The 25312-nt window shown below is 52.7% G+C and overlaps 2 protein-coding genes and 1 pseudogene across 2 annotated transcripts in view; 2 read left to right on the plus strand and 1 right to left on the minus strand.

Moving 5' to 3' along the window:
• ADIPOR2 (adiponectin receptor 2) overlaps positions 1 to 4010 on the plus strand; it is a 46587-nt gene extending 42577 nt beyond the window's left edge. Inside the window, exon 8 of the mRNA XM_074584247.1 lies at positions 1236 to 4010. Within this exon, the coding sequence (XP_074440348.1) occupies positions 1236 to 1367 (132 nt within the window). The 3' untranslated portion in view covers positions 1368 to 4010. The remainder of the gene's footprint in view (positions 1 to 1235) is intronic.
• Positions 4011 to 13201: 9191 nt separating this feature from the next.
• Positions 13202 to 25312, minus strand: part of CACNA2D4 (calcium voltage-gated channel auxiliary subunit alpha2delta 4) — a 132408-nt gene continuing 120297 nt past the window's right edge. The window contains exons 36-40 of the mRNA XM_074584261.1: positions 25135 to 25155; positions 19683 to 19800; positions 15774 to 15886; positions 14351 to 14433; positions 13202 to 13288 (exon numbers count right to left, since the gene is read on the minus strand). Coding sequence (XP_074440362.1) covers positions 13202 to 13288; positions 14351 to 14433; positions 15774 to 15886; positions 19683 to 19800; positions 25135 to 25155 — 422 coding nt within the window. The remainder of the gene's footprint in view (positions 13289 to 14350; positions 14434 to 15773; positions 15887 to 19682; positions 19801 to 25134; positions 25156 to 25312) is intronic.
• LOC141738006 (uncharacterized) lies at positions 23607 to 24712 on the plus strand (annotated as a pseudogene).

Below are 25312 nucleotides of genomic sequence, written 5' to 3' on the forward strand. Positions count from 1 at the left end.
TGTGTTGAGGATCCTGCAAACACGCATCTTGCTTCTGTGCAGAATAGTGCATGGTTATATCCCTGATGCGTTCAGTGTGTTCTCTGGGATCTTCATGATGTCTGGCTCGTCATCTTGTGCAGCCAGTGAAAATGCTGGATACAGATGGTAGACTGTCCTGGTTTGGAGGGATCTGGCCCAGAAGAGGGGAGAGTGGGGTGAGCAAGTGTGTGTGTGGGTGTGGAACTTGTGGTGAGGGAAAGGATCACGAAGACTGTGGAGGGGAAGTATATGGGGAAGATGTAAAGAAAGAAATTGGGTGGAACAAGAGTGGAGGTGAGAGGGAGGTGGACCTTTGGAAGGCCACTGTACTTCCACTTGTATGGTCTAAGGCCCCTAAAGAAGACTAGAAATGAGAATGAGGCCTGGGTTGTTTGAGCGGCTTTTGCACAGCACCAGTTTGCTAGGTTTGTTTAAGTGGCCAAAGAAAGCCTTGTTACGATACTGAGCTAGGCTCCAAAAGCACTGGTGTACTACCAGCTCTTCTCCAAGCTTCCCATGGAGTCTGCAAATACACATTTGTAGAAACTTTTCAAGAACACTATCCATATTGGTATGGCTTCCCTCAAACAAGGGCATGCTTTGTCATGTAGCTCCCTCATGGTTTTCATTCTGCTGTACTATAATCGATAGCATCCTGGGCATTCATTCAGAACATCTGCTTGTTTCTAGGTTTTAATATAATACCATTTTTTTCTGTTCTGTTTCTCTGTGGCAGAGAAATAAAATAACAGTGTTCTGAAAATCCACTTGGTAAAACTTATGGCTGTGACCAGAGCAGAGTTTGTACCTGTTAGGTGTATGAGAGCCCTTTTTATCTAAAATACAGGTGTATGTTGCTGAGGAGCTAATTTAAAAAGCGTCCTGCTTAAGCCTTTTGCCCAAAGGCCTGAAATCATCCTTGTCCTTTCACAAAGATGCGCTATAGCATTTATGTAGCCTATTTGTTGGTTGACCAGCCGGTTAAGATGACTGTGAAGGAAAGGGTTGTGTGTGTGTGTAGAATTTGATTATTTTGCTAATGATAGGAGAGGGATGGGCTTTTAATACAGAACTTGGAGAACTTTGCAGCTTGTGGTTGGAGGTACTGCTACATGTTACTGTGTACTTCAGCTGAATGTGTGGCTTTTCTGGAGACAGGGTAGCAGTAGAGCCTGAAGTGCCCCAGCTGAACAGAAGTGTTTTCTTTTCCGCAGTTCCACTCCCATCAGCTGTTTCACGTCTTTGTAGTGGCTGGCGCTTTCGTGCACTTCCACGGGGTTTCGAACCTCCAGGAGTTCCGTTTCACGGTCGGAGGAGGCTGCACAGAGGAAGATGGGATGCAGTAAAAACCAGCCTTCAGCCCAAGATCGTAACCAAAACAGTACCGCAAGCGCGGTTGAAGCATACAGGCTAGCGAAATGAATACCTAAGAAGAATCCAGGTTTCAGCTGATGGGGCGTGGAGCTTCATGGGGGATTCTGACTAACCAATATAAATCCTATACCTCAAGCAATGGAATGAATCAATTTGAAGACCAGGAAATTCTGAAACCCTAATTTATTCTTGGGATCTACAGATTGAGCTACAGAGGACCCTTTCCAAATCGGCTTCTGTTCAATGCCATATTTATTTGTAGAAGTGGGGAGGGATAGCTTAGCAGTTTCCTTTTTTTTTTTTTTTTAAAAAGAATGAAAAAAAAAAAACCAAGGTTAAATTTATATCCTCTTGGAGGGTCTGGGAGTTGATTTTAGATGCTCTTTTGGGAGAAAAAACAAATTGTAAATAAGATTTCTAACTTTCTGTTTAAATAAAATTTATATAAATGTTTTAAACAATGGGTGGGGGGAAAAGGGTTTTTGTAAAGAATGCAACATGCAAGTACCACACACTGTTTCAATTTTGCACAAAATAAATGATTGCAGGAGGACCAGGTAAAATACCCAGGAGTGAAGCATGTTGGCCCTGTAGATTTTCCTGGTGGCCAATATGCCCTGGGCAATGTGGGGTCCTGGCCAGCACTTGGAGTAGGTTCAGTACGTGTACACAAGGGTTGTGAAGGCTGGATTAATCGTGTTGTCATCCAGGTCACAGTGTTAGCAAGTTTATTTACCCAAGTAACTCGAAAGAGACATCTGTGCCCTCCCTCAGCGCGTGGGGCAGCTGCCTTCCAAGCTTGCGTGGCCTGTATAGTTTTGGATAGCGGATCTTACAGTAAGTTGTTTTCTCATCGTATGAATTGGAATGTGATGGGATAACCGCACATGAAATGGCAAACAGCCCGACTCCATCAGTGCCTGCCTATACCCAGAGGCTCCCGTTGAGTAGATGGTTGCCGTTTGCAGGCCTGCCCTGTTTGAACAAATGATGGTAATGCACTTGTCAAAAGATAGTTGAGCATGTGAGGGGAAACAGAGGTGGGGTTAAGATGGACTGGAAAGAGGAAGCTGTGCGCTCCAGGGCTTGGAGTTAACAGTTACTGCAGACCTCAAGCACATTACCTTCTCATGTGTCAGGCTCTGTATGCCAAGGGAGTTTGCAGGTTTTTCTTTTTAAGAGGAAAAATCCACAATCAGCCCAATGCAGTTCCACTTGTTGTTTTTTTTTCTTTTTTTTTTTCCTTAGGTCTGCTTCCCATCTGTGCTTTAGCAATGGGACTGCTGGTGTTTCTTAAACCTAAACCTAAGAGTTCAGTTGGATTGCTGTGGAGCAGACGCACCTCCTATATAAGGGGAGGCGTATAGCCTTCTCTTGTGTAATTGATGTAGCTTGATCTTTGGAGCCCAGTCAGAAGCTAGACTGAAGGAGAATCTTTGGAGTCGTAAGATGAAATTTGAACGTTTTGTTTGTTATGGCACAGGTATTGCTTGGAGTGTTTAGTTGGAAATTCAGAGCAATTACCTCTCTCACAGATGAGTTAAACAGCTCATAAAATGCTGTATTTCACAAGAAAGGAAGGTAAAGGGTGGTTTTCTTTGTTTTGGGTTGTTTTTTTTAAGACTCCTGCAAGTTTGAATTTTCATCCTTCAAGAGAAAAATGTGGATTGCAAAGATCTTCCCATACCCTGGATATCACGGAGTGTGTTTTTGAGGGGTTTCTTTGCCTAATGGAGTCAAGTAGAAGCAGAATGCCTTTCAAAAGTTGACTGGATATTAAGGCTTTGCCCCTCAAATGGAATCTTTGTAAAGCCTCTGAGAGCAAGGTCAGCTGCAGAAAGCGGTGCCGCAGCAGAGGCTGCGAGCTCAGAGGGACGTGTTCTCAGTAGGATCACTACACTGGATGCCTGTAGGGCCAGAAATTGTTCATGGCGGGTGTGTGTGGTACTAAAATGAAGTAAAGAGCAGTATTAACTTGGATGTAAGGGCTAATAGCACTGGTGTCCCGGACAAAGATGTAGAGTTGCCCGGCAGGAGGTATAGTGGTGTCCGAGAAAAGCGTGGTACGTATCAGGATTGGAGTCATCTGTAAGGCGCTTTGGGATACCTCTGTAACGGTACCAGCAGAAGTGGTATTCTCCATCCTGGATCATCCCACGTTCACTCCTTGAAGGGTGATTGTAACCTGGTCCTGCACAGCACAGAACTATTACAAAAACACAGTACTCCACCTGCTATTCTTAACCCAGTCAGTCTCTCCGTTTGAGAAGTTTGTGTTCCAATAAAAACAACCTAGCTGTGCACTTTTCTGTAGCTCTTGCTGAGAACTCTTCCCAGGTTGGCACCTGAATGCCTTACTCTCAGCAGTCAAGAGGCTTGCTTGCTCTGTGTGCAGGTTATTGCCATAGAATAGTTAGGACCTACAGCTTCTTTCCTTCCCCATTAAATAGTGGCCTTGTTCAGTATATTTCTTTTTAAAAATTGCTTACTGTTGAAAGCAATGAAGCACATTCTGGGGTTTTGATGGTTGGGGACTCTGGTGATGGTTCCATGTAAGATGGGATCTTATTACTTGCTGTATTCTTAACTTCTGCTAATAAAAGAACCAAATGGAATATTGTCTAGTTTGGGTCTTTCCGTGCTGTGTGTGAAGCTTGAGAGTGGCGCGCGCTTTCTTCCTTCCCAGCGCTTACAGGCAACACTTCATAGGCAAAAGACTTCGGCCGGTGCAGAAACCAAAGGGATGCTTAAAGGCTTGTGTATGTGTTGAACTGATGGCTGCTGTATGCCTTCTCGAGCAAAAGCTGGTGGCTGGGAGTTCGACTGAAACATTAGTTCTGCTGCATGTCGTCCCCTTGGTGTCTGTAATTCACATCAAGTTTGTGCCTGGTCTCACCATAAGATTTCAATACTGTTTAACATGTATCAACATTGCAGCTGACAAAGGTGTCCATGGACCGTGTTGCCTCTTAGTGCCAATCGCAAGGGAAACTTGTTTTTCCAAAGTCTAGATTTTTATTTGATGCCCACTGCAGTTGCCAGGTGTAGTACGGGGCAGATAGTGTGTAGGGGAGGAGGATTATTAAGTGTGTCTGGTGCCACCACTTGATGAAGCTGCTTGTCATAAGAATTCCCCCGACATACAATTCTGAACTTGCAGAGAATGAAAAGCCCGGGACTACGTTTATCCTGTCCCATGACTGTTTGTTTTTCACCTCTGCCATATTTTAAAAGTAACTTGAGGACCAAGTGGGATAGATTGGTGTTACTGCTAAGTTTCATCTGTCCTGGACAGCTTAGATGAACCCACGCTGTAGAGTGAGGGCCTAAAGCTGCAGGGCAGCTTTGGGGCTGACTAGCCTTTGTCAGGTCTCTCTCTCTCCATCCCCCAAGCCTCCATCCGAACCCAGGCTAGCTATGATTTCAAAGGGGATCTATTTTTGTGTATTTAGAGACACTAATTTTTCGGTGGCTCTGTTCTCCAGTCCCTGCTCTTGCAGATTTTTAGAGCAGAGTGTGTGTGTGCCGTCCCTCCAAGGTTTAAAAGGGCTTTCTCCTTCCACTGTAGGTTGAGTGCCAGGGGGTAACAGGCTGACAAGGGAAAGGAACAAACTGGCCAAGGAGCCAACCTGGATGGAGCGTGGTGGAAAAGGTGCAAAAACTGTGATTTATGGGCAATATAAGAAAGCCAAAGGTGAAGCACTGAGGGGATGAGAGCTTGCAAGGAGGGACTGAGGGTGCGAAGAACAAGAGCTGGGTGGAAAAGAGGGTGGGGGCTGGAGACCTTGGTGGTTGTGGGCGAATTTTTAGGTGAGTTGAGATTGAGAAGAGATCTTTGGGAAGCCTGGGCTCCAATTCCTGGTGTAGAGGAATACCTCCCAGCCTGTGCCCAAGCAATGGATTGATTGTCTCCTCCTGGTTTGCAGGCTTAGGGGCTGGTGGGGCGGGAAGGAGTCGGGTTTGGTTGGTGCTGACCAGAACAGCCCCGTGCCTGGGCTGGGGCCTTCTCCTTCATCACCATTCCTCGTCTGTCAGCAAACATCCGTGAACCGCCCGGGCAAGATAAACCTAATCCTCCTCTTGGGTTGGTTCACGCTGAGCCTGGGCATCTACAGCTGTGCTGTTTGTCACTTGCTTGACTCAAGATGCATATTTTGCAGTGACTTGTAAGAGAGCCAGCTCCAGCAAATGACCTGTGACAGCTTGAGGTCTCAGGATGGATTTTTTTTTTTGTTGTTTTGTTTTTACAAAGCGAATTCAAGGAGTGTGGAGAACATCGGCATCAGATTGCACACGAATTGCACTAAAAAAAGCTGCCACGTTTGAATATGAATTGAGTTTATTTTGTTTTCAGGAAGCAGAGTGGTACTTAAAAGTTGCCTGGGCGAGGTAAAGTACGTCCTACCTCTGCTGCATGTAGTTGTGGCCGCGCTTTGCCCTCTCCCAAGAGCCGTTCACTTCATTCATTGCTAAGACTGAACTTACCCTGAGCATGGATTAGATCGCCATAATGAAGGTGAATGTCTAAGGCCATTGCCTAGCTTTTTTAAGGAGCTGGAAATAAATGAAGCGTATGATTAGCGTGGAGGAGCTGGGTTTGTTTTAGTAGAACCCATTAGAGACTTCCTTGCAAAATCGACTTCTTTTTTTGCCCCCTCGCCTCTTTTTTTTCCCCTGCCTGCTGTGTGGCATCAAAGCGGTTTGTTTGAACCAAACTCTCCTCCTGCTCAGTGCTCCTGTATTTGTCTGGAGTGCCCGAGCAGAAATTCTCCAGGCTGATTTCCAGGAGTGCTGAGCACCGATGTGCTTTGAATGAAGTTCCCTGGAAAGGATGCGTGTGAATTCCTAGGTCCATATTGCTATTTATGAACAAGGAATTCTGCCCTTGAGCTGGCGGCAACATAGACGGCATCACACCGGATCATCTTCAAGTTACTTTAACAACGAGCGTCGCAGGAGAAGCGCAGGAGGAAGCCCTCTGCCCACCGTCACTTGGGCAGTGCTGCAGTTCAGCCACTGCGAGAGGACCACGCTGTGTCTGGCCCCTTGTTCACTGTCGGGAAGGTGGGATCCTTGGGGAGGGACAGCAGGATGCGAGCCTGGCACTCCTGTGTGTCCACAAGGGGATGGTTTGCCTGCTCGGTCTGAATTCTGGCATTTCCAGGAGCTTCACCTTTGCCCCTCTCTCTTCTATTAAAATTCATGTTTGATTGTGAATTTGAGCTGTTACCGTGTCTGAGCTCAGAGGTGTTTGCACAGCGATTCACGCTGGTCTCGCTTTTTAGCAGCTTCATCTCTGGTGCTGGTACAACTGGGCACAGAGGCTCTTCACAGCTGGCACAAAAACCAAACCAGTCTAGTTGTAAAGGAGATGGGAAAATCACGGGCCTGGCTGGGTTCCCAGAGCAACGATGCGTTTCCCTGACGGAGGCAAAGGACACCCAAACCAGCCCCAGCAGCCAGTTGTTTTCATCTCTGACCGTGCTGAACCCCTGCCTGTGGTTTGGGCTTTGCCCTGGCGCTGGCTGGAGCCGAGCTCCCCCAAACCGACTCAGCCGTTCTCCCCAGCCGAGGTCAGGCTGGGGCCACAGGAGCAGCCAGGACTTGGGGTGGCAGCTGCTGCTGGGAAGGAGACACAGGAAGATGTCCATGCCGGGAGGGAGCAGTTGCTGCCACCACCTCCCTGCCTGCTCCTGGCCACGGTGGCCAGCCCGGGACTCTGCCCTGGTTCTGGCCCAGCTCTCCCGTCCCGCAGGGTGGTTTTGCCTTTTGAAAGCGATGCTGCGTCCCTCGGAGCCGGGCAGGAGCGGGGTGACAGCAGGGTCCAGCCCCTGCTCCCAGGGGGGCTGGCTGTGTGACGCTGGAGGAAGCCACCGCTCGCCAAAATGTAGATGAGCAAGCGCAGCTTGGGGCTTTGGCTACTGTGTGACTTGCAGCATGGGCGTACCCGCTCTCGTCGGTGTGGGGCCTTCCTTGGCAAGCTCCCTGTCCCCTTCCCTGCCACCCACATAAGGCCAGCCCCTGCCATGATGGTGGCCTCCAGGAAGGCTGGCAGCCTCCTGCCACCCTCCCCGCAGCCTTTCCTTGGGGAGGGGGCTGAGGAAGCGCCTCGCATCCCTGTGCGACGCAGGCGCTGCTCCTTGGAACACGGGTGGGAAGGACAGCGGTGGCTATCTGGCCCCACAGGAGCCAAACAGGGGGTGTAAGGACAGGGCTCAGGGCACAGACCCTGCTGCCACAGGCGGGGACCTGCCCGAGGAAAGGCGGGGTGCCAGGGCTCCCAAAATTTGAGGCAGCAGCAGCAGCAATCAAAGCAGGAAGAGCTGATGACGTTTCCTGCGGGGCCCACGAGGTATTTACTGAAGAAAACGGGTTTGGTGGCGTCTGAGTGGGGCCATTACAGTTTGCGTCACGCGCTGACGACGAGCGGCGCGGCTGCGGCTGATGTCACGGGAGGCAATGACAGCGGCGTTCGCTGGCTGAGTGACACAAGGCGTAAAGGCTCCTTTCAGGCGCAGGCAGAGGTGGCATCAGGGACCCCCAGCCGGGGCAGGGCAGGGCAGAGACCCATGGGACAGCCTGCGCCAAGGGACAAGGCAGAGACCCGTGGGACAGCCTGCAACGGGGGACAGGGCAGCTCCCCAGCGCCCGGGGGGACAGGAGCAGCAGCCCCCTCCAGCAAGGGTCTCGCCAGTGATGGAGTCACTCAGCGCCCAGGAATCTGATGTTCCTTCCCCACTTGCTTTCAAAATAGTGCTTTGTACCGAAGCGTGTGACGCATTTGGCTGCCGTCAGCTCCACCTGCCCGGCAAGCAGAGGCCTGTGAGAGAGCAGCGTTTCTGTGCAGAAAGTGCCAGTGGGCTTTGTCAGCAGAAGAAAAGCATCCTGGAAAACGAGGAGCTCGAGTTTGAGAGGTGCGCCTAAAACCAAGCCAGCCTGTGGTACTGCTCCTTCGCTGCAGCAGAGAAGGGCACCCCCTCCCTGCCCATTGACCCGCTTGGAGCGTGCGGCTCCTCGCTGCGACCACAGCCCGGGATGTGCCGGGCTCTTGCTAAGTACAAGCCGACTGGGGGCCAGCCCGCGGAAAAGCTGCTGCTTTTGTGCCCGCTCCCAATCGCAAACAGCTGCTGTAAATCCAGGGCTGATTTTCCTACTGTTTTGTACGATGAAGTCATCCCGGTCTGGTCATACTCGAAGGTGTAGTCATCCATGTCCCGAGGCATGAGTCAAGGGAGGGCACGTGTACCTGACGCTGTGCGAGTTGTGTGTCCCTGCCCCTGGCTCGGTTGTCCTCCGTGCCCACCACAGTGTCTGGCGGGGGACAGGGTTACCTCAGCCTGCGGCCCTGAGGCCCGTAAGGAGCGTAACAGAGAGATTGCAGCTCCTTTTCCAGGGTCCCTCTCCATCTGCAGGTCTCTTTACAGGACCGAGTTTTTTGTGGATTAATGCAGATTTAGGGTTTGTGAAGCCCCTGATTTGTGCGGCAGCCAGATGTGGCCGGGTGGGCCTGACGGACACCCCTCCCTGCAGAGCACCGCTCCTGGCTTTTCTCCCCTTGAGTCTTGCCTTAACAGAATAAACCCCGATGCCTACAGCCGGCGCGCTTACAGGGGTGGAGGGGACCTTGCAGGAGGTGCAGCTGTGATTTATAGTGCCGCATCAGGCTGGCAGCGGGATGCTGCCCAGCTGGAAGTGAGAGATGGCTCCTCTCACAGCTGCTCCGCTGCTGGTTGGATCCTCCGCCCTCAGAGCTCCGTTTGCTTTTGCTGCCCTGTTTTCCTCTGCTGTGCCCAGCACACGGCTGAAGAAGTTGGGAGGCAGAGCAGCTGCTCTTCCTGAGGATTTTTCTCTCGCTGTAGGGCCAGGAGCTGCTATCTCTGCCGGGCAGAGCACGCGGTGGAATTTGCTTAACCCCATGTTGGAGACCAGAAACGGGTAAGTGCGCTTGGGGTGTGCTCTGCTGACAAAAAAGCCAAGGAAGCCATTTGCCTTCCAAGGCTAAAACCATTCCCAGGTCCAGCTCATCCCACTGCGGATCAGCAGCACCGTGGGAAGAAAAGGGCTGTGTTTGCCTCCTAATAAATGGCTAAGACAAACCCCGTGGACAGAAACGGGAGGTTCCGTGGCAAAACTGGTTGCTGCAGGGGGCGTGTGCTGCCTCCCCTGGGGAGCACCGGCATGAGCCCCCTGGGAGCCACAGTGGCCAAGCAGACCCCACCGGGGCTTCGAGGGCAGCTGCGTGGGGGGCCCAGGGAAGCGCCCCTTGTCCTTGCTCCCCGCAGCGAGCCGGGGAACGGGTCTATAAATCACCCTCCCGCCCTGGGCAGCAAGGAGTGTCCCCAGAGGGGTGCCTGGCACTGCCCAAATGGTGCTGTTGGAGCTTCCCTGGGGTCTCCTCCATGCTCCTGTGCAGGACCTGGGCGAGGAGAGATGCGTAGGACATCCCTAGTGAGCACTGAGTGGGAGCAGGCGGTGCAGCCCAGCGAGGGGGCACAAGGAGCCCTTTTCCCCCACGGCCCTGCAGCTGGAGGCTGGGGAGCTGTGCCGCAGGAGTGGGGCAGCCCCAGCTCAGGAGCCGGGGGTGGCTGTGGTGGGGGTCATGCCTTACCCTGACCCCCTCGCAGGGGCCGCTCTCCTCTGGAGACACACCAGAGCATCTCCCCACTATTAGCTGCCATCCAGTTTCACCCCCCCAGAGTCTCCAGCTCCGCAGCGTGGGTGGGAGGCGAGCTGTTTGCTGCAGGGAGCAGCTGGTGAGCGCTGGAGGGGTGGTGGGTTGGGATGCAATTGGTGGGACCGAAGGATGTCATGCGTGGGACCGAGGGGTGCGATCAGTGGGACCGAAGGATGTGATCGGTGGGACCAAGGGATGCGATCAGTGGGACCGAAGGACGTGGTCTGTGGGACCGAGGAATGCGATCAGTGGGACTGAGGCCGAGGGTCCTCTGCCGGCCCAGCTGAAGCAGCCAGCTGTGCTCGCAGCCCAGCTCTTGCTGCCTGGCAGGTGCCCCGGGAGGAAACCCCGGCATGACAGCGCTGGCAGCTCCGGGAACATCTCGTTTTGCTTTAGCCGGCTGCTCCCCAGCACCAGCTGCACGGAGGGAGAATTCCATCCTCCTGCTGCTCACTGCAGCAGCTTGACGCTGCGGCATGCAAACGGTGCAAGTGGCTCTGCAGCCCGGTTTTAAGTCAGGGCAAGCCTTCACCCTTATTTTTTGGTTTAAGAAATAATCCTGTTCTCACCCCTGTCCTATTCCCTCCAGGTATAAGCCAGGCATAATTCACATCTTTGCTCTCTCAGTGCAGGTCTCTATAGGACCATGTTTATTGTGGCCTAACGCACCTGAAATCAAACAGGGTTGGTGTGCGGCAGGGCGATGTGTATTTATGTATCCTTTTTAAGCTGAGTAGAGATGCGACTGCTAATCCTTTCCGACAGGGAGGTCACCCTTGAGCGCAGTGCCCCGGGAGGGCAGGCACGGGGAGCTGGGGGAGCCGTGACAGCCGCTGGGGGATGCCCTGAGCCGGTGGCTTCTCCATCTGCAAGCAGCTCCTGACTCCTCAGCCTTGACAGCAGCCCCTTTTCCCTCTGCACTGCCTTCATCTTCCTCGGCTGCTTCTGGCTCTGATAAGGTCACTGCATCTGAAGCCTGGAAACACCTTCACCTCCGGATTTACTTCCAGTACCGCAGTTGTTCCTCTCCTTTTTGCTGTAACACCACCTCCAGGGAGGCAAAACCTGTCACAGCAGGAGCTGTAATGTCCAGAAAGGTCCCCACAAGGACCTGGTTGTGACTGGTGCTGTCCCCGTAGTGTCAGGTGACACTGGTGGCCAAGAGGGGCAGCACCCGTACTGACCCTAGCACACCTGGGGTGCATTTGTGGGCTCCTGCTCGTGGGGGGAAGGGGACAGCCCTGGTGTGAGGACGAAGCTCTTTCCCATTAAAACTGCCCTTTGCAGCAGCTGCTTATGGGTCTAATCCCAGCGGTGGTGGCTGTGGGAGCAGGTGACTTGGTGGCCCTGGTGGGGGGAGCCTCGCAGCTCCACGGGGCCAGCAGGCGCAGAGGCAGCATCGTGGGCAGCGAGTGAGGAGGGTGTGGGCACTTGCCCTGCAGGAGGAGTCAGCTCAGTGTGACGAGCCACACAGCTCTCAGGGAGCCCAGAGGGGTGCAGGGGGCTCCCAAAGTGGCCCACCAGGCAGAGGAGGCCAGGGAAAGGTGCTGCCTTGCTGACCTGCTCCCTTGGTGTCACCACAGTGTACCCTTGGGTGATGGGGTGGCTACAGAGGGAGATGGTGCAGGGCTCAAGGTGGGACCCTGTTTCCATCTGTAGCCATTGCTGTGGCATCCCTACCCCTGGCACATACCCCCACCGGTGCTGGGACCCCCCACTCTGCCTCAGGGGTGACAGAGCCACTGGCCGTTTGATGCAGCCGGCTGGTTCACAGCACGCACTGCATGGCCAGAGGCTCTTCTTCCCGGAGCTCCCGTAAAACCAGTGGCGCAACAACCAGGAGCGCTTCTTGGCATCCCCATGAGTTGCCGGTACATCCCTGGCGGCCAGGCCACCGCAGCTGCGTTTGCAGTCCCTCCTCCCGCACCCCTGTCCCCCATCTCTCGGTGGGGAGAGGGGTTTCTGGGATGCAGTGTAGGGCTGCGACTAGCACCGAACATGGCATGATGAAGCTCAAGTATCTATTTAAAATATGGAATATATTTGGTTTTTAACGAGATGGTATGGAGCAGTTCATACAAAAAAAAAATATGGAAAAATGGGTGCTCCCCATCCATTGTCCATAAAGCTCTGTGAGAAATGGCCCATGCCCACCAGCTGGGAACGCTGGGCTCAGGGCAGGGGGCTGCTTCCCCCATGACAACCAAGGGAAGCTTCACTGAGCAGAGCAGTGCTGCTCCGAGGGGAAAAGTGCCCGTTTCATAGCTGCTTCTGCAGTGAAACTAGCAGGCAGCGGGGAACATGCCCCCTCTTTTGGTGGGATACAGAACTCCTTCCCAGAGGTAAGTCCACATCTGGACCAGAATGTGGATGCTGTGCTAGCAGTGTTAGGAGGGGTCTCCTTGGCAGAGCTGGTGTAGCTGCAACTAACTAGTCAAGCTGTGCTACCTCCCATCATCTGGTTGCGTGTTAAGTTAGTGCAGTTCAGGTTAGGTGCCATGTCCTGCCCCTGGGAGAGGAGCACCCCCAAGACCAGGAGATGCTGCCTCCCTGCTGGGAACCACTAAGGGCCCTGCTGTGCTTAGGCTGCTCTGGTCCCAGGTGCCCAAAATCCCAGTGGCTCCCATGGAGACAGGCAGTGTCCCCTGCCCCTCCTGCTCTCCTAAGGTCAGATCTACCCCGCTGAGCCCTCTGCCTCCTGGGGCAAACTACCCCAGCGTGGTTCCGAGGGCGGCAGGGTGACGACAAAATCAAAGCCATGCCAACGACCTTGGCCATCCCAGCTGTGCGCTGACGGCCAGGAGGAGCAGCTGAGTAGGTGGTGTGCTGGGAGCCAACTCTGCCGATCCTTGCACAGGCCTTTCGCTGCAGGCGGTTGAGGAGGGAGCAGCTTCCACCATCGGCACCACGCTGAACCTCATGGTGAAGGACACAGGGCACACTGCGCTGCATCATTAACACCTCGCGCTCCCCCGGGAGTCACAGTGGGCATCCAAGAAGAGCCTGTGCCTCCATCTCCTCCCCTCCCGCCACTCTGGCCAGCAGCAGCCCCCTCCTTCCCCGGTCTCTGCCGTGTAAGGCGCATTGCTGGCAGCATCACCGTTGCAGGCAGTGTCACCATTGCAGGCAGCGTCACTGCAGGAGCAGCCCCAGGGGCAGGAGAAGCAGCATCGGCGAGACAGAGACCTCAGCAGCGCCACCACAGTCTTGGGCATTTTCCTGGGAGATGGGAGAGAAGGCATCAGCTTGCTTACAGTCAGGGTGGCTGCTGGCAGAGGGAAGAGAGCCTGACCCTCACCTCACCTTTCATGGAAAGATTAGAGTTGGAAAGGACCTTAAGGATCATGTAGTTCCAACCCCCCTGCCATGGGCAGGGACACCTCCCACTAGACCAGGCTGCTCACAGCCCCATCCAGCCTGGCCTTGAACACTTCCAGGGATGGGGCATCCACAGCTTCCCTGGCAAACCTGTTCCAGTGCCTCACCACCCTCCCCGTCTTTTCTCTAGGCCGCCCTTTAAGTACTGAAAGGAGCTATAAGGTCTCCCTTGAGCCTTCTCTTCTCCAGGCTGAACAACCCCGACTCTCTCAGCCTGCCTTCATAGGAGAGGTGCTTTGGATGGGGGAGCAGTGCCTGCAGCAGACCATCAAGAGGAAGGATCACCACGGGCAAACCAAGGGACTGGTTTGGTGCCCATGGGCTGTGACATCGGCCTGTGAGCTAGGAAGCCGCCTGCCTCCCCCGGTCTCACCATGCTCTGCCCCACGCCCTGATTCTGATCCCTCTGCCTCAGAGGCTGCAGCAGGATCAGCTCCTGCCTGCATGTCCCTCCTGCAGCTCCTTCCACAATCCCCCGCCTGTGAACAGGTCACTGTGCCTGCTCTTGGCTCCGCAGGGCAGGGACAGGCAGCTGGGCTGCCTCGCACACTGTGCAAAGGTGCCCGGACCAAATTCCTGCTGGTCCAGCAGGCGGAGAGCTGCCTGCTGCTGCACCCAGCCCAGGCTGCAAGGGCTGGTTACAGGAATCGGGGCTCTTTCATCAGGTGAACGCTGCACACACCCTGAAGAAACCCGGCAATGCCATGATGTCTGAGCTCAAACCCTTCCCAGGTGTCACTAGCGTGACCATTCTCCCACTAGGACCCTGCCTTGGGGAGTCTATGTCTGGGTCCAGCCAGCGGGATGGGCACACGATACACACAACGCAGGGGTGCAAGAGGAAATGCCCATGGTGAAACCCAGACACGTGCTCTCCCTCCCTCCCGCACCGCCCCGGGGTACCTCGGGGTGAAACGCGTGGCACGTGTCCGGCCGCCGACGCAGCTTCTGGGAGCGCATCCGTTCACACTTCACTGAAGCGTTATGTGTGAGTCTGTTAAGGACCACTGGCAGCAGCACGCAGGGAAAAGGGGGACAAGCACCACACAGACCCATGGGACCCTGATGCAAGTCATCTAGGTGTAACTGCACAGCCTGGGGGACAGAGAGGGGAGGACAGGGAATGGGAAGGTTACCCTACATGGGCTGGAGACTTCTCCAAGCGCTAGAAGGTGGCAAAGAATGACCGTCAGCTGAAAGCGTCTGTTGCGGGCGGAGTGATTAACTTCACTCGTAAGAGAGAAGTTGTGAAATATTTATTAAGATAACAAAGTTAGTAGTGAAGGCAACAGTGTTTTACGAGATTTGATGACTATTTACTGCATAGAGGCCAGGGTCAGACCAGCTGTAAGGGAGACCCTCCTGTTGAATCACGAGGTTCGGAAAGGACCCCCTGGCTTTCTAAACTCCTTCTCAGAGAGGAGTCTGGGTGCGGCTGGATCTGATCCTAGTCCCAGACTTGGTCAACGGTTTATGTCTAAAGGATTATATATGCGCAATCAATCCTTGTATCACTTAGCTAAGATTTCAAAGTTTAGCATGCTATCAGTCACTTACTGAGAATCTGTTGCGGCAAAGAATCTCTCAACCTCGAGGGGCAGAACCTTAAGAGAGCGTCCCCACTCAAGAGAAGATGCTGCCGTGCAGGCGAGTTCAAAGGGCTCTTGGGCTGTTCACTATTTATAGACTAAGATAATTGACCTATGGTCATAGTCGCAGTCACAAGGGAACAAAATATCTAGGTCCCCACTCCAGACAGTGTTTTGACTATGTTGCCAGCCATCCCCCAAAGTTCAAGTGTAACTCATAACAACTCCCGCTGATGGCCATGGCTTGAGCAGGAGCCAGGGCAGGAGGTGGGGGGAAAAGGGGAGAGCACACCACGACAGTGTCCAAAATGCGTGGAGAAAGCTCAGCTTCACAGTGACAAGCTGCACAATGTCATGGCCCTTAGGAGGAACAAGGGATGCGGACCCAGCCAAAATGGGTTGCAGAAACACCTGCAAGCAGCATTGAGGAGCCAGCCCAGCTGCACCCACCCCACCACTGACCCTCTCTCCTGGCCTGTCCCACCCACATCCTCATATGGTGGATCTGACAGCCTGGCCGGTGGAGGCTGGCTTCCTCTTGGGGGACAGGACTGTTACCTCCTCTCCACCACACCTCAGTCTTTCTCACTTCATGTCTCTCTCCCTCACTGTCCCACAGGTCAGGCAATGCCCCCCAACCCATGGCAATTGTCCTGGGAGCAGGTTTTCCACCCTAGCAAACACAGAGATGAAAGGGCCTGTGGAACCATATGTCCCCGCTGCGCGTGGAAGGATATATTTGACCTCTTTCACATCCAGCAGGACGGGTGGGAAGACGCTGCAGTCGCAGGTGGCATCTGTGACAAGGAGCAGGAGGTTACTGCCGGTGATCTGCTGTGCCACAAACATCCTGCGAAGAAAAAAGCGTATGGGAGAAAGCACATCCCTCCTGCAAAGCACATCCCAGCTGCAAAGCCAGAGCAGCTGCCCCTGCACCACCTGGCCCACAGCAAAGAAATCCAAAGGAAACAGAGATCATCAGAAATGGGATGTGAGCAGGAAGGGGGAGAGACACAGCGAGCAGCCATGCGCATGGGGGAGTTGATGTTAGTGCACCTTTGTGTCCTCAGGGAACTCTGAACTGGCTCAGATTTATAACTCCACATGAGGCACAAAACCCAAAATCAAACCCAAACCCCACCCACCCAACCAAAAAGACCAACCCACAAACAAAACTCAATGTAAGTCCTCCCCAAAGGGACAGCATGTCACAGCAGACGACACCTGAGAAGGCCTGGTTTCATTGAGAGGTGTGCCAATGGCACTCAATGTATATTTGTGCGTGTGCTTATACAACACAAGGCTGTATGTACTATGCAGTCCTGCAAGGGGCAGAGTTTTGCTAAATTTCACGTCACTTGAGTGAGAAAAAGAGCATGCCAGTAGCATCGCACATCATGTTGGTGTGGTGGGACCGACCAGCTGGTGCTTGGTCTTGCCTACTGCCACCAAAAACGTGCAGTTTCACTTTTGCAGCCACAAGTTTGCCTGTCCCTTCCCTTCCCTGTTGGGCAAGCAGACTACAGAAAGGTCCGATGATGAGCACAGGCACGTGCCCGCGAGGATGTGTCGAGATGTAAGCGTTTGCCCGGGGATGTACACGTCAGGGCTCACGGAAGCACCACTGTCTGGCGGTGCAGGTGGCCGAGGGCTTGCGTGGGCAGAGCAGAATGAAGGCAGGCACGTGTTTCAGCTGCGTGCAGGGCTTTGGGCATGAGTGCGTGTGCCCATGGACGTGTGGGGGCAGCTCCAACACGTCACTGTGCTCACGGGGCTGCGGCCCCCCGTGACTGTGGGTTTGTGCGCCGCCACGTGCAAGTCTACGGCACCCCTGGGCGAGCACGGGGGTGGCACGGGGTGCGTGTCTAAGCGTATGCATGCCGGTGTCACCGCAAAGTGATGTACGTGTCTGGGCATCTCACCAGCCTGTGCCACCCCACCCCACCCCCCGCTCGATGCCTTGCGGGCATTGCCTGCCCTCTGCCAGCGTGGAGCCAGCCAAAGCAAGGCTGAGCTGCCCACGCTGCCCATCCTCCTGCGCCTGCCTGCAGGCTAGGCTGCCACTAGGCAGCCCTGTCTGTCTGTCTGTCTGCCTGTTGTACAGCCCTGGCAAGGAGCCTGCAGGCTGGGCTGGGGCTGCTGGGGCACAGGGAAGGCTGAGGACGGCGGGCTCGATGTGCCAGGGCTGATGGCAGGGCTGCAACTCTGTACATGGCTCTGTGCACTCCCGGTCCTGCTAACCACCGCTCGGCCAAGGGAGAGGGCTTCTGGATTAGAAATACAGGCTGGTGAGGATGTGCCCGCTGCACCGACCAAGCTGACTGCACTGGAGGACCGCCCTGTCTCCCTGGTTATTCACCACCTAGTCTCACCGCCTTCCAGGCTCCAGGGATTTCTGTATTTGCTTTTAGAGGTGTTGAATGTCACACGCTGCAGCGAGCAACCATTTCATTAGTATTCCTGGCTGATGGCTGCTTTGGGAGCTTTGACGAGCACATTTTAACCCGCGCACAACTTCAGCAACTGGGATAGAGGTCCCCCGTGCACCAATTCACAAGCCAACTTTTTTTGCCCAGGATGGAGCACCCAGCCTATCCTCGCTCCATTGGGAAACACCTGGGCTTGTGAAATGTGACGGGGAAAGGCTGCATGCCCCAGCGGGCCACTGGCTAATGCTCCACAGAGACTGTGTCAGGGTGTGTGTCTCTCCTGAATATAAAAGATGCACGAGAGATGTGCCCAGGACCCAGAGACTGCAACTACCCCTGTAACTACAAAGGAGCTGAGCAGGGCTCAGTGGCTGCTGCTGACAGCGCTGGCGAGGTGCTGCCTCAACCCCTTATACCATAAGGCAGTGAATCAAGCAGGAGAGGCAGGAGACATGGGGTTTATCATAGAATAGAATCATAGAATCATTCAGGTTGGAAAAGACCCTTAAGTTGAACTGTAAACTTAGCACTGCCAAGTCTACCACTAAACCACGTCTCTAAGTGCCACATCGACACATCTTTTAAATACCTCCAGGGATGGTGAATCAACCACTTCCATGGGCAGCCTGTTCCAATGCTTAATAACCCATTAAGTGAAGAAATTTTTCCTAATATCCATTCTAAACCTCCCCTGGCAGTTTCCTCTCGTCCAATCACTTGTTACTTGGGAGAAGAGACCGACCCCCATCTGGCTACAGCCTCCTTTCAGGTAGTTGTAGAGAGCAATAAGGTGTCCCCTCAGCCTCCTTTTCTCCAGTTCCCTCAGCTGCTCCTCATAAGACTTGTTCTCCAGACCCCTCACCAGCTTTGTTGCCCTTCTCTGAACACGCTCCAGCACCTCACTGTCTTTCTTGTGGTGAGGGGCCCAAAACGGAACACAGTACTTGAGGTAGGGCCTCACCAGTGCTGAGGGCAGGGGGACAGTCACTTCCCTGGTCCTGCTGGTCACACTATTCCTGATATAAAGTAAAAAGTCTCGTCACCCTGAGAATACTCAGCCCTGCTCCGGCTCCCACCACTCAGGGGATTGCTGTAACTACCACAATACAAAATACCCAGGATGGAAACCTCTGCCAGTTTTCCCAGGGGGGGCCGGGTGGGTGCCGGTCTCCAGTGAGGAGAAGGCACTGCAGCAAGGAGGGGTCAGCCCCAGGCTGCATTCATGGCGGAGATCTCTGCAGCAACAGCTTAACACACAAACAGGTGAGTTTGGGGCACTCAGCTCCTCCGGATCCACCCAGAGCTTATTACACCTGCAAAATACCTTGTCATCACCAAATCTGCAATCTCTTCTTCTCAAACAATGTTTGGCAAGGCCTGGTTTTCCTAAAGTCATGCTGACTGGCTCAAGCTGTTTTCCTAACCTTTAAGTCTTTCCTGCAGTTGGTCCAAGACTGAAGTCCGACTAGGTAGGACTGGGGTTGCTTTTTTTAAGAGGGATTCTTGTCAGATCTGTTTGGACGCCTCACATTAGGGAAAGCTGGACCAGTGGAAATTCATCCTTCTGTCACCTTTCTGCACATGACTGCTGAGGGAGCTATGCAACCGCTAAACACGGCCTCTTTTCACAATGACTTTTCTGTTAGTTTGGACTGTTCATTCTCTTAAAATGAAAATGGAAAATAAAAAAGTGGACTTGTGTTTTCATGTCTTTCAGTTTAACACTTCTTCTTTTCTACCCCCCCCGTCTGTTTTTTTTTCTATAGAAAAACAGAAAAGAGGGAAAATACAAAAAGGAAAAGGAAAGCCGAAAGCATTGCAAAAAGGAAAATTTTCTAAGGAGAAAGCTTTTGCCAGAAATGTGATAAAACAGAAAAAGTTCCTTTCTGAAATCTGTGGAATGGAAATATATATATATTTTTTGAAACACTCTTTCCCTCGTCCTACAGCCACCTCTGCTTATTAACAGATGGTTTTAATTTTTTTTCTCATGTATCAATAAGTTCTAAGTTGGTCTTCTCGCCCCCTTGTTGTCCAGCATGGCTGTTTAGCTCTGCTCTCTGGCCAGAGCTGCAGCTGTGGCAGTGGCCATGCGATGGCCACAGTGGCAGGCGACTCTTCTCAGGTGGGTGCCATCACCAATGGGCTCTGCGACAAGGCTCACGTGCCGTCATGGCCTGGGGAGCCCCCAAATGAAAGGAAAGCCGCAATTCTTACTTTTGGCAATCTCCGCACTCGATCAGTCCGTTGGTTTCCTTGATGGCCGGCTCGTACACGAAAACAGGGTACTCGGTGTCGCAGGGCTGCAAGGTGTCGTGCTTCTTGTGCTTGTGAGCTGTGATGGTAAGGAGACAAGGTGAGAAACAAAGGGCAGAGGACCATATAGGAGCGGTCTGCACTGAGATGGAAGCATTTAAGACTGGCGATGTAGGTTGGAGGGGCAGCCCTGCATCCTCCCTCCCCGACAGTGTAAGAGCAGGTGCCTACTGGAGAAGAAGGGGAAGGAGATGCTGCAGAAAGCAGCCAGGCAGTGATGTCTGCTCCCACTAGGTGGTGTGGGAAAACCAGCCTATGTAAGAAATGCACCCAATATTCCCACTTGTCTCCCCGAAGACAGGTTGCATCCTGCCCTGCTGAAGCCACAGCCATGGGGCTGCAGTGGCCACAGCTCCCCAGGGACCCTGGCGGCCAGTCAGGCAGGGGCGTTTGGGCACTGGTACCCCTGTGTTCAAAGGAGGGGGGGTCTACCAAACCAGCAGCATCAATAAAGTCCCTCCTGCCTAATCCAGCCCTGGTTCACCCACTTTTTTAAACGTTCAAAGCTGTGACTGGGCTGGTCCTCAGTGCCTGTGCTGAGGGATCTGCCCCTGCAGGGACCCTGTGTGTCTGTAGTGGGATTCTCCATCAACTGCTGATCCTTCCTGATCCTCCCCTCTGACATTTCAGGGTGAGCCCATAGTGGGCAAATTGAGGGGTTGAAAGCATGTCACATTAAAAAGAAAACATTGCCAGCAAACAGATCTGGCCTGAGACCGCAGGAAGGCAGGTGATGGCTCTCGAGGACCAGCGGAGACCTGGCTAATGCGTGGCAGTGGCTCCTGGAGGGGGCCATCCACCGCAGAGGCAGTGAGCAGCTGCTCCATCACTCATCAGTCACACTCTGTGAGACTCCCAAACTAATTTGGGGATGAGGGGGAGCTGAACCGCCTTTCTGAGCCTCCCTTGAGAAGCAAGGGCATCCTTTCTAGGAGTTCAGCAAATCCTGCCTTGCCTGAAACTACTACCTTGGGCCCTTCTGGCAATTATTTTCGGCAGTCAGAGGTAGCAAAGCCAGCTCCTGCCTCTGCAAGACACTGGGGAATGTCACCGATGGAAATGTGAGGCTTTGTTGCTAGGGGAGAGGTGGTTGCGGCTCAGCCAACAACAAGTATGAGAAATGGTTTCTACATCAGCTTTGGGTCTGAGCACAAAAGCCTGGCTCCGCAGCCCTCCACCCACACGGCGGCTGCAGGCAGCCCTGCCGGGGGAAAACGGGCAAGGAAGAGAGTCCTTCCGATGTGGAGGACGATCAGCTTATCCCTTGCAGCAGCAGAGCCGAAGATTTATAGAAAAATGCAGCAACGCGGGTTTTAATCTGTAAATGTATGGTAAGAAGGCACCAAGAGGGCATCCATGATTCTGATGGGTAATTTGCATGACTGTGAAAACCCTCACTGAGAGCTACGGTCTCCTCCCTCCTGACACTGCCAGAGCACACAGAAAGAGGCAGGCACCACCCCGCAGAGCTTACCGTCTAAACAATGTGGATTACGTGAGAGAGAGAAAAGCCGGATGATTTTCTCTGATTTTTCTCTCCACCATGACGATCCAGCGACACAAGACATCCATTAAGACCCAGGAGCTGCAGTGCAATCTCCCCTCTATTGCCTTTCCCAGGTGAATATAATGGGTACTCAGACACCTCCCTGCAGTACAGAGTCCCTGATAGTTGTGCCTTGTGCTTTTCTTCCGAACTCTCAAAAAATATCACTCACAAGGCAGCCTCCTACTTAAACCATCCCAGGCTGTGGGACCCACCTTTTGGTGTCATGGTTAGGTTCATTTTGCAGACTCAAAAGCACACAGGGCCTGACTTCAGCATAATGCCTTGTTCTGTATTCACCCTGGATTCACGCTAAATTCATCAACTAAATGCATTCTTTCAGGGCCCAGCAGCCAGGAGCTGCCTGGCTGTGCTCTGTCACCATTCGCCATCCCTCTGTGCAAGCAGGCGCCGCACCCAAAACCCCACACTGCAGGAGGATGGAAAAGCCTCTTCCATTTTTGCTAATGGAGAACACCTCTGACTAGTACCTACCCGCTAGTCACAGGGATGAACACAGTCCTAAGAGGACGTTTGGGATGAGCAGTAGAAGACCCTGTTATTGAGGTGGATTTCAATGGCTTAGGTATTTCTGATGAAACATGCAGAATATCCCCATTGATGCTGTAAGGAGAGAAGCTGCAAATGCTTTCCAGCTCAGACCAGTTCCAGGGCTGGTAACAGTATTCTAGCCAGTGAAGTCCCTGATGGACTAAAGGAGTGTGAGGAACAGAGCGGGAGCCCTTTCCTTCAGCCTTAATTCACTGCACTAGTGGCTGGAAAAACAGCTCCAAACTCTGTAAAACAGGTGGCCAGACCATCATAGTCTGGGCCAGGGACAGACCTTCTTAGGGACATGCTTGTGGCAAGACTACGCATTGGTCCCTCAGCCATGAACTATCAACGTTCTGTTGTGTTACCCCCAGATTTGCAGCACTGAGTGACCAGGGCTGTCACTGCAGCACAGCTGTTGGTGACAGACTGTGCCGGTTCTTGCTCAGAACAACAGCTGTGACGACTGCAAAGGTGACCGGATAAAGTTGGGGCACAACTGCTTGCAAGAGTTTAGCGCGTTGCTCACGTCAGGAATGGCAAAAGGTTCTGACACAGCAGAGACTTCACCCAGGTCCTCGTTTCCCCCCCATCTCTAGCAAAGAATGACATTCTCCACTAGCTCCAGCTTCCTGATGTAGTGTCACCAATGCAGACGGAGTTAAAGCCATATAAAAACCAGTGGTGTGAAGGATGGGGTGCAGGGAGGGGGTGAATCAGAACATCAGCTTGGAAAATATGGGATGGAAGGAGATTTGACGCCTCCCAGCCTCAGTCAGTGTTGAATCAGGGCCATTGTGCTGGACTTGGTGGGCTTGGAGAACTGGGCCCTCGAGGGGAAAGGCAACTGAAGAGACTGCAGGAGCCACGCACAGGGCAAACCCGCCAGCACTGCTCGCTGGCCTGACCTGCACACATGGGCAAGAGCTGTCTGTTCCTCAGCTCTGGACACAGGACCAGAGAGGCAACACTTAAGCAGTAATCCCGGGCCAAACTGCGCCGTGGTGGCACTCACAGGAGCAAACAGTGCACCTGGAGGCAAGCGGTGGGAAGTGCACCGGGTTTAGTCCCTTCAGGGACACTTTTGCCACTGGCAGTGTGGGCTAAGGCACGAACAGAAGCTGCATTTCTGTTTGAGCTTTTCACGAACATCTGCAATTTGACTTGCTCTGGGTTAACCTCATCATGTGCACCAAGCTGTATTTTTAAACTCTGCTAAATTGGCACAAGTCCCCCACACAGACCATCTTAAATCAGTTTCTTGGCACAGGCTAAATGAAGAGAAGCCACTTTAAAATCTCCTAACTTCTGCACGGAGGCAAGACCCATGACAGAGATTATGCTTAAGCCTACTGCCACTTAATTTGCTTGGAAGCGGTGCCGCTGCAGCAGTATCGAGGAGTTCAGGGGAGCCCAGTGGCACGTACATCATCAGCAAAACGCTTGGGCTGAGCCTCTGCTTGCACATGCCGGACATCAAAACGTTATCAGCGCTCTGAGAGTCTGGGGGTCAGGGATTAGTAAACAGCCAGAGGAGCTGATAACAAATTGCAAACTTTATAGCAAAGAGTGAGTTAATTCCAGGCCATCGTTGCTACCATCTGCGCTTCCAGAAAGACTTTGTCAGACATTTGGCAACCAATCCTTCTGAGTAGCAAAGGCAGCCGCCACGCTTTGTTATGAACTATACAGCCCAGACTGTGAACTCTTTCCCACCAGCATAAATCATGGATAACTGCACCCAAGTCAGTGGATTTACTCTGGGACTCAAGACACAAAATCTGCCACTTAGTTACAAATACAAAACACAGAATTTAATAAATTATCCTGTAAAATACCCTCTGTGTACATTACCATGCAGTCAAAAAGAAACTTTTCTGAGCTACAGAATTGTAGGAATAGTCCTTTCTAGGCTGCGTGCCTTGGCTGGAAGTATTTTTGGCTTAATTAAAGGCTTTCAAACCTGTGGTGATGTCCATAAAAGCAGAAGCCCTTACAAACAGAGAGAGGAATGAGATGCTGAGAGCAGTGAAAAATCTGTGGAAGCAAACATGTCTTCTCACCACCTCTGAAAAGCAGATTTGCGTGATGAGTGCAGTCTGAATATATCATGCCCATAGTCCAACAGCAAGTCTCACCTTCCCAGAAAGCAAGAGAATTTGGGAAGCAGAAACAGGCGCAGTGCTGCAGAGCCAGAGGTTCACAGTCAGGCAAAGGTGAGCATTAGATCCCCGACCGTTAATTCCTCTGCACATATCCCTGAATAAATGAGTGCTCAATTTCCCTCTCACAAAATGTCTCCTTCTCTCCGTACTTTTTGCATACACCAGCATTGGCAGGCAGTCAAGAAAATGTTAACATCTCTGGCAAAAACCTACAGCCCATTCTTAACAACATGTGCAATCCATTTCTCCCAGCCCCAATAGTATTCTTCCACCCTGCTACTCCCTCCCCCACATATGGACACTCATTTTTTTCAATCCATCGCCACACTCTCCTTCTCTTCCTCTTCTTCATACAGTAAGACACATTCCAACTGTCTCTGTTTCTCTATCTCTGTCTCACACATACGTCTCGCTGGGCAGAGAGCAAATCAACGAATACAAGCTAGATATGGAAGCAGGGAGATACAAACACAGCCACAGTCTGGACTCTGTCTTGGAGGGATTTCTAACTTGCCTGTAGGAGCGGATTTATGAGCTAGAGCATATACTTATCAGTTGAACTGCTTGAAAGTAATTCTGCATTATCCTGGAGCTGGGCTGGTATTCATCAGAAGGAGCTAAGCCATGGGGTGCGGAAAAGAAGACTTAAGTTGCCTCTTAATATCTGAAGTCAATGAGACCCATATAGTTTCTCCTGCAAGAAGGCACAGGTTGGTCTTTGGTTTTGGCATGACAACTGAAAAGAAGGGTGCCACCGGGGACCAAAGTGAAGGACGTGCCATGGTACACAGGCTGCGGGCCCACCTATGCCACAGTAACGAGTGATGGTTTTGTCTGTGCCCGCAGTCACTGAGGAGGCTGGTGTGTCCCCTTCTTTTATTCACTTCTCAGTGACAGACCTTCAATCACCAGCTCAGCCAGAGAAAGGAGCAACAGCATCACTTCTTTCTTTGCAGTGCAGGGAAATAGAGACAGGCACTGCCTTGTCCCTGTCACACTTTTCTGCAGGTTCCCCATTGTCCAAAGTCTTTCCCAGCCTGGGATTTCTAGCTAAGTCCTCCTCTTTTCACTGCTAAGTGGTTGTACTTACAGTGATGGAAGACAGCCTTGGCTGGAAAAGTCGTACGACACACACAGACACACAATGAAGATGGAGCCACGTGACAGTTTCACATGATGGCAGCGCAGCGAAGAGGTGGATTTGCACACAGCAGTCATGGAGGTGATGCAGGAGAGAGATGAAGAAAGCACAAAAGGAAATGGTGATA

The sequence above is a fragment of the Larus michahellis genome, chromosome 1 (genome assembly GCF_964199755.1).
Source record: "Larus michahellis chromosome 1, bLarMic1.1, whole genome shotgun sequence".
Classification (NCBI taxonomy): domain Eukaryota; kingdom Metazoa; phylum Chordata; class Aves; order Charadriiformes; family Laridae; genus Larus; species Larus michahellis.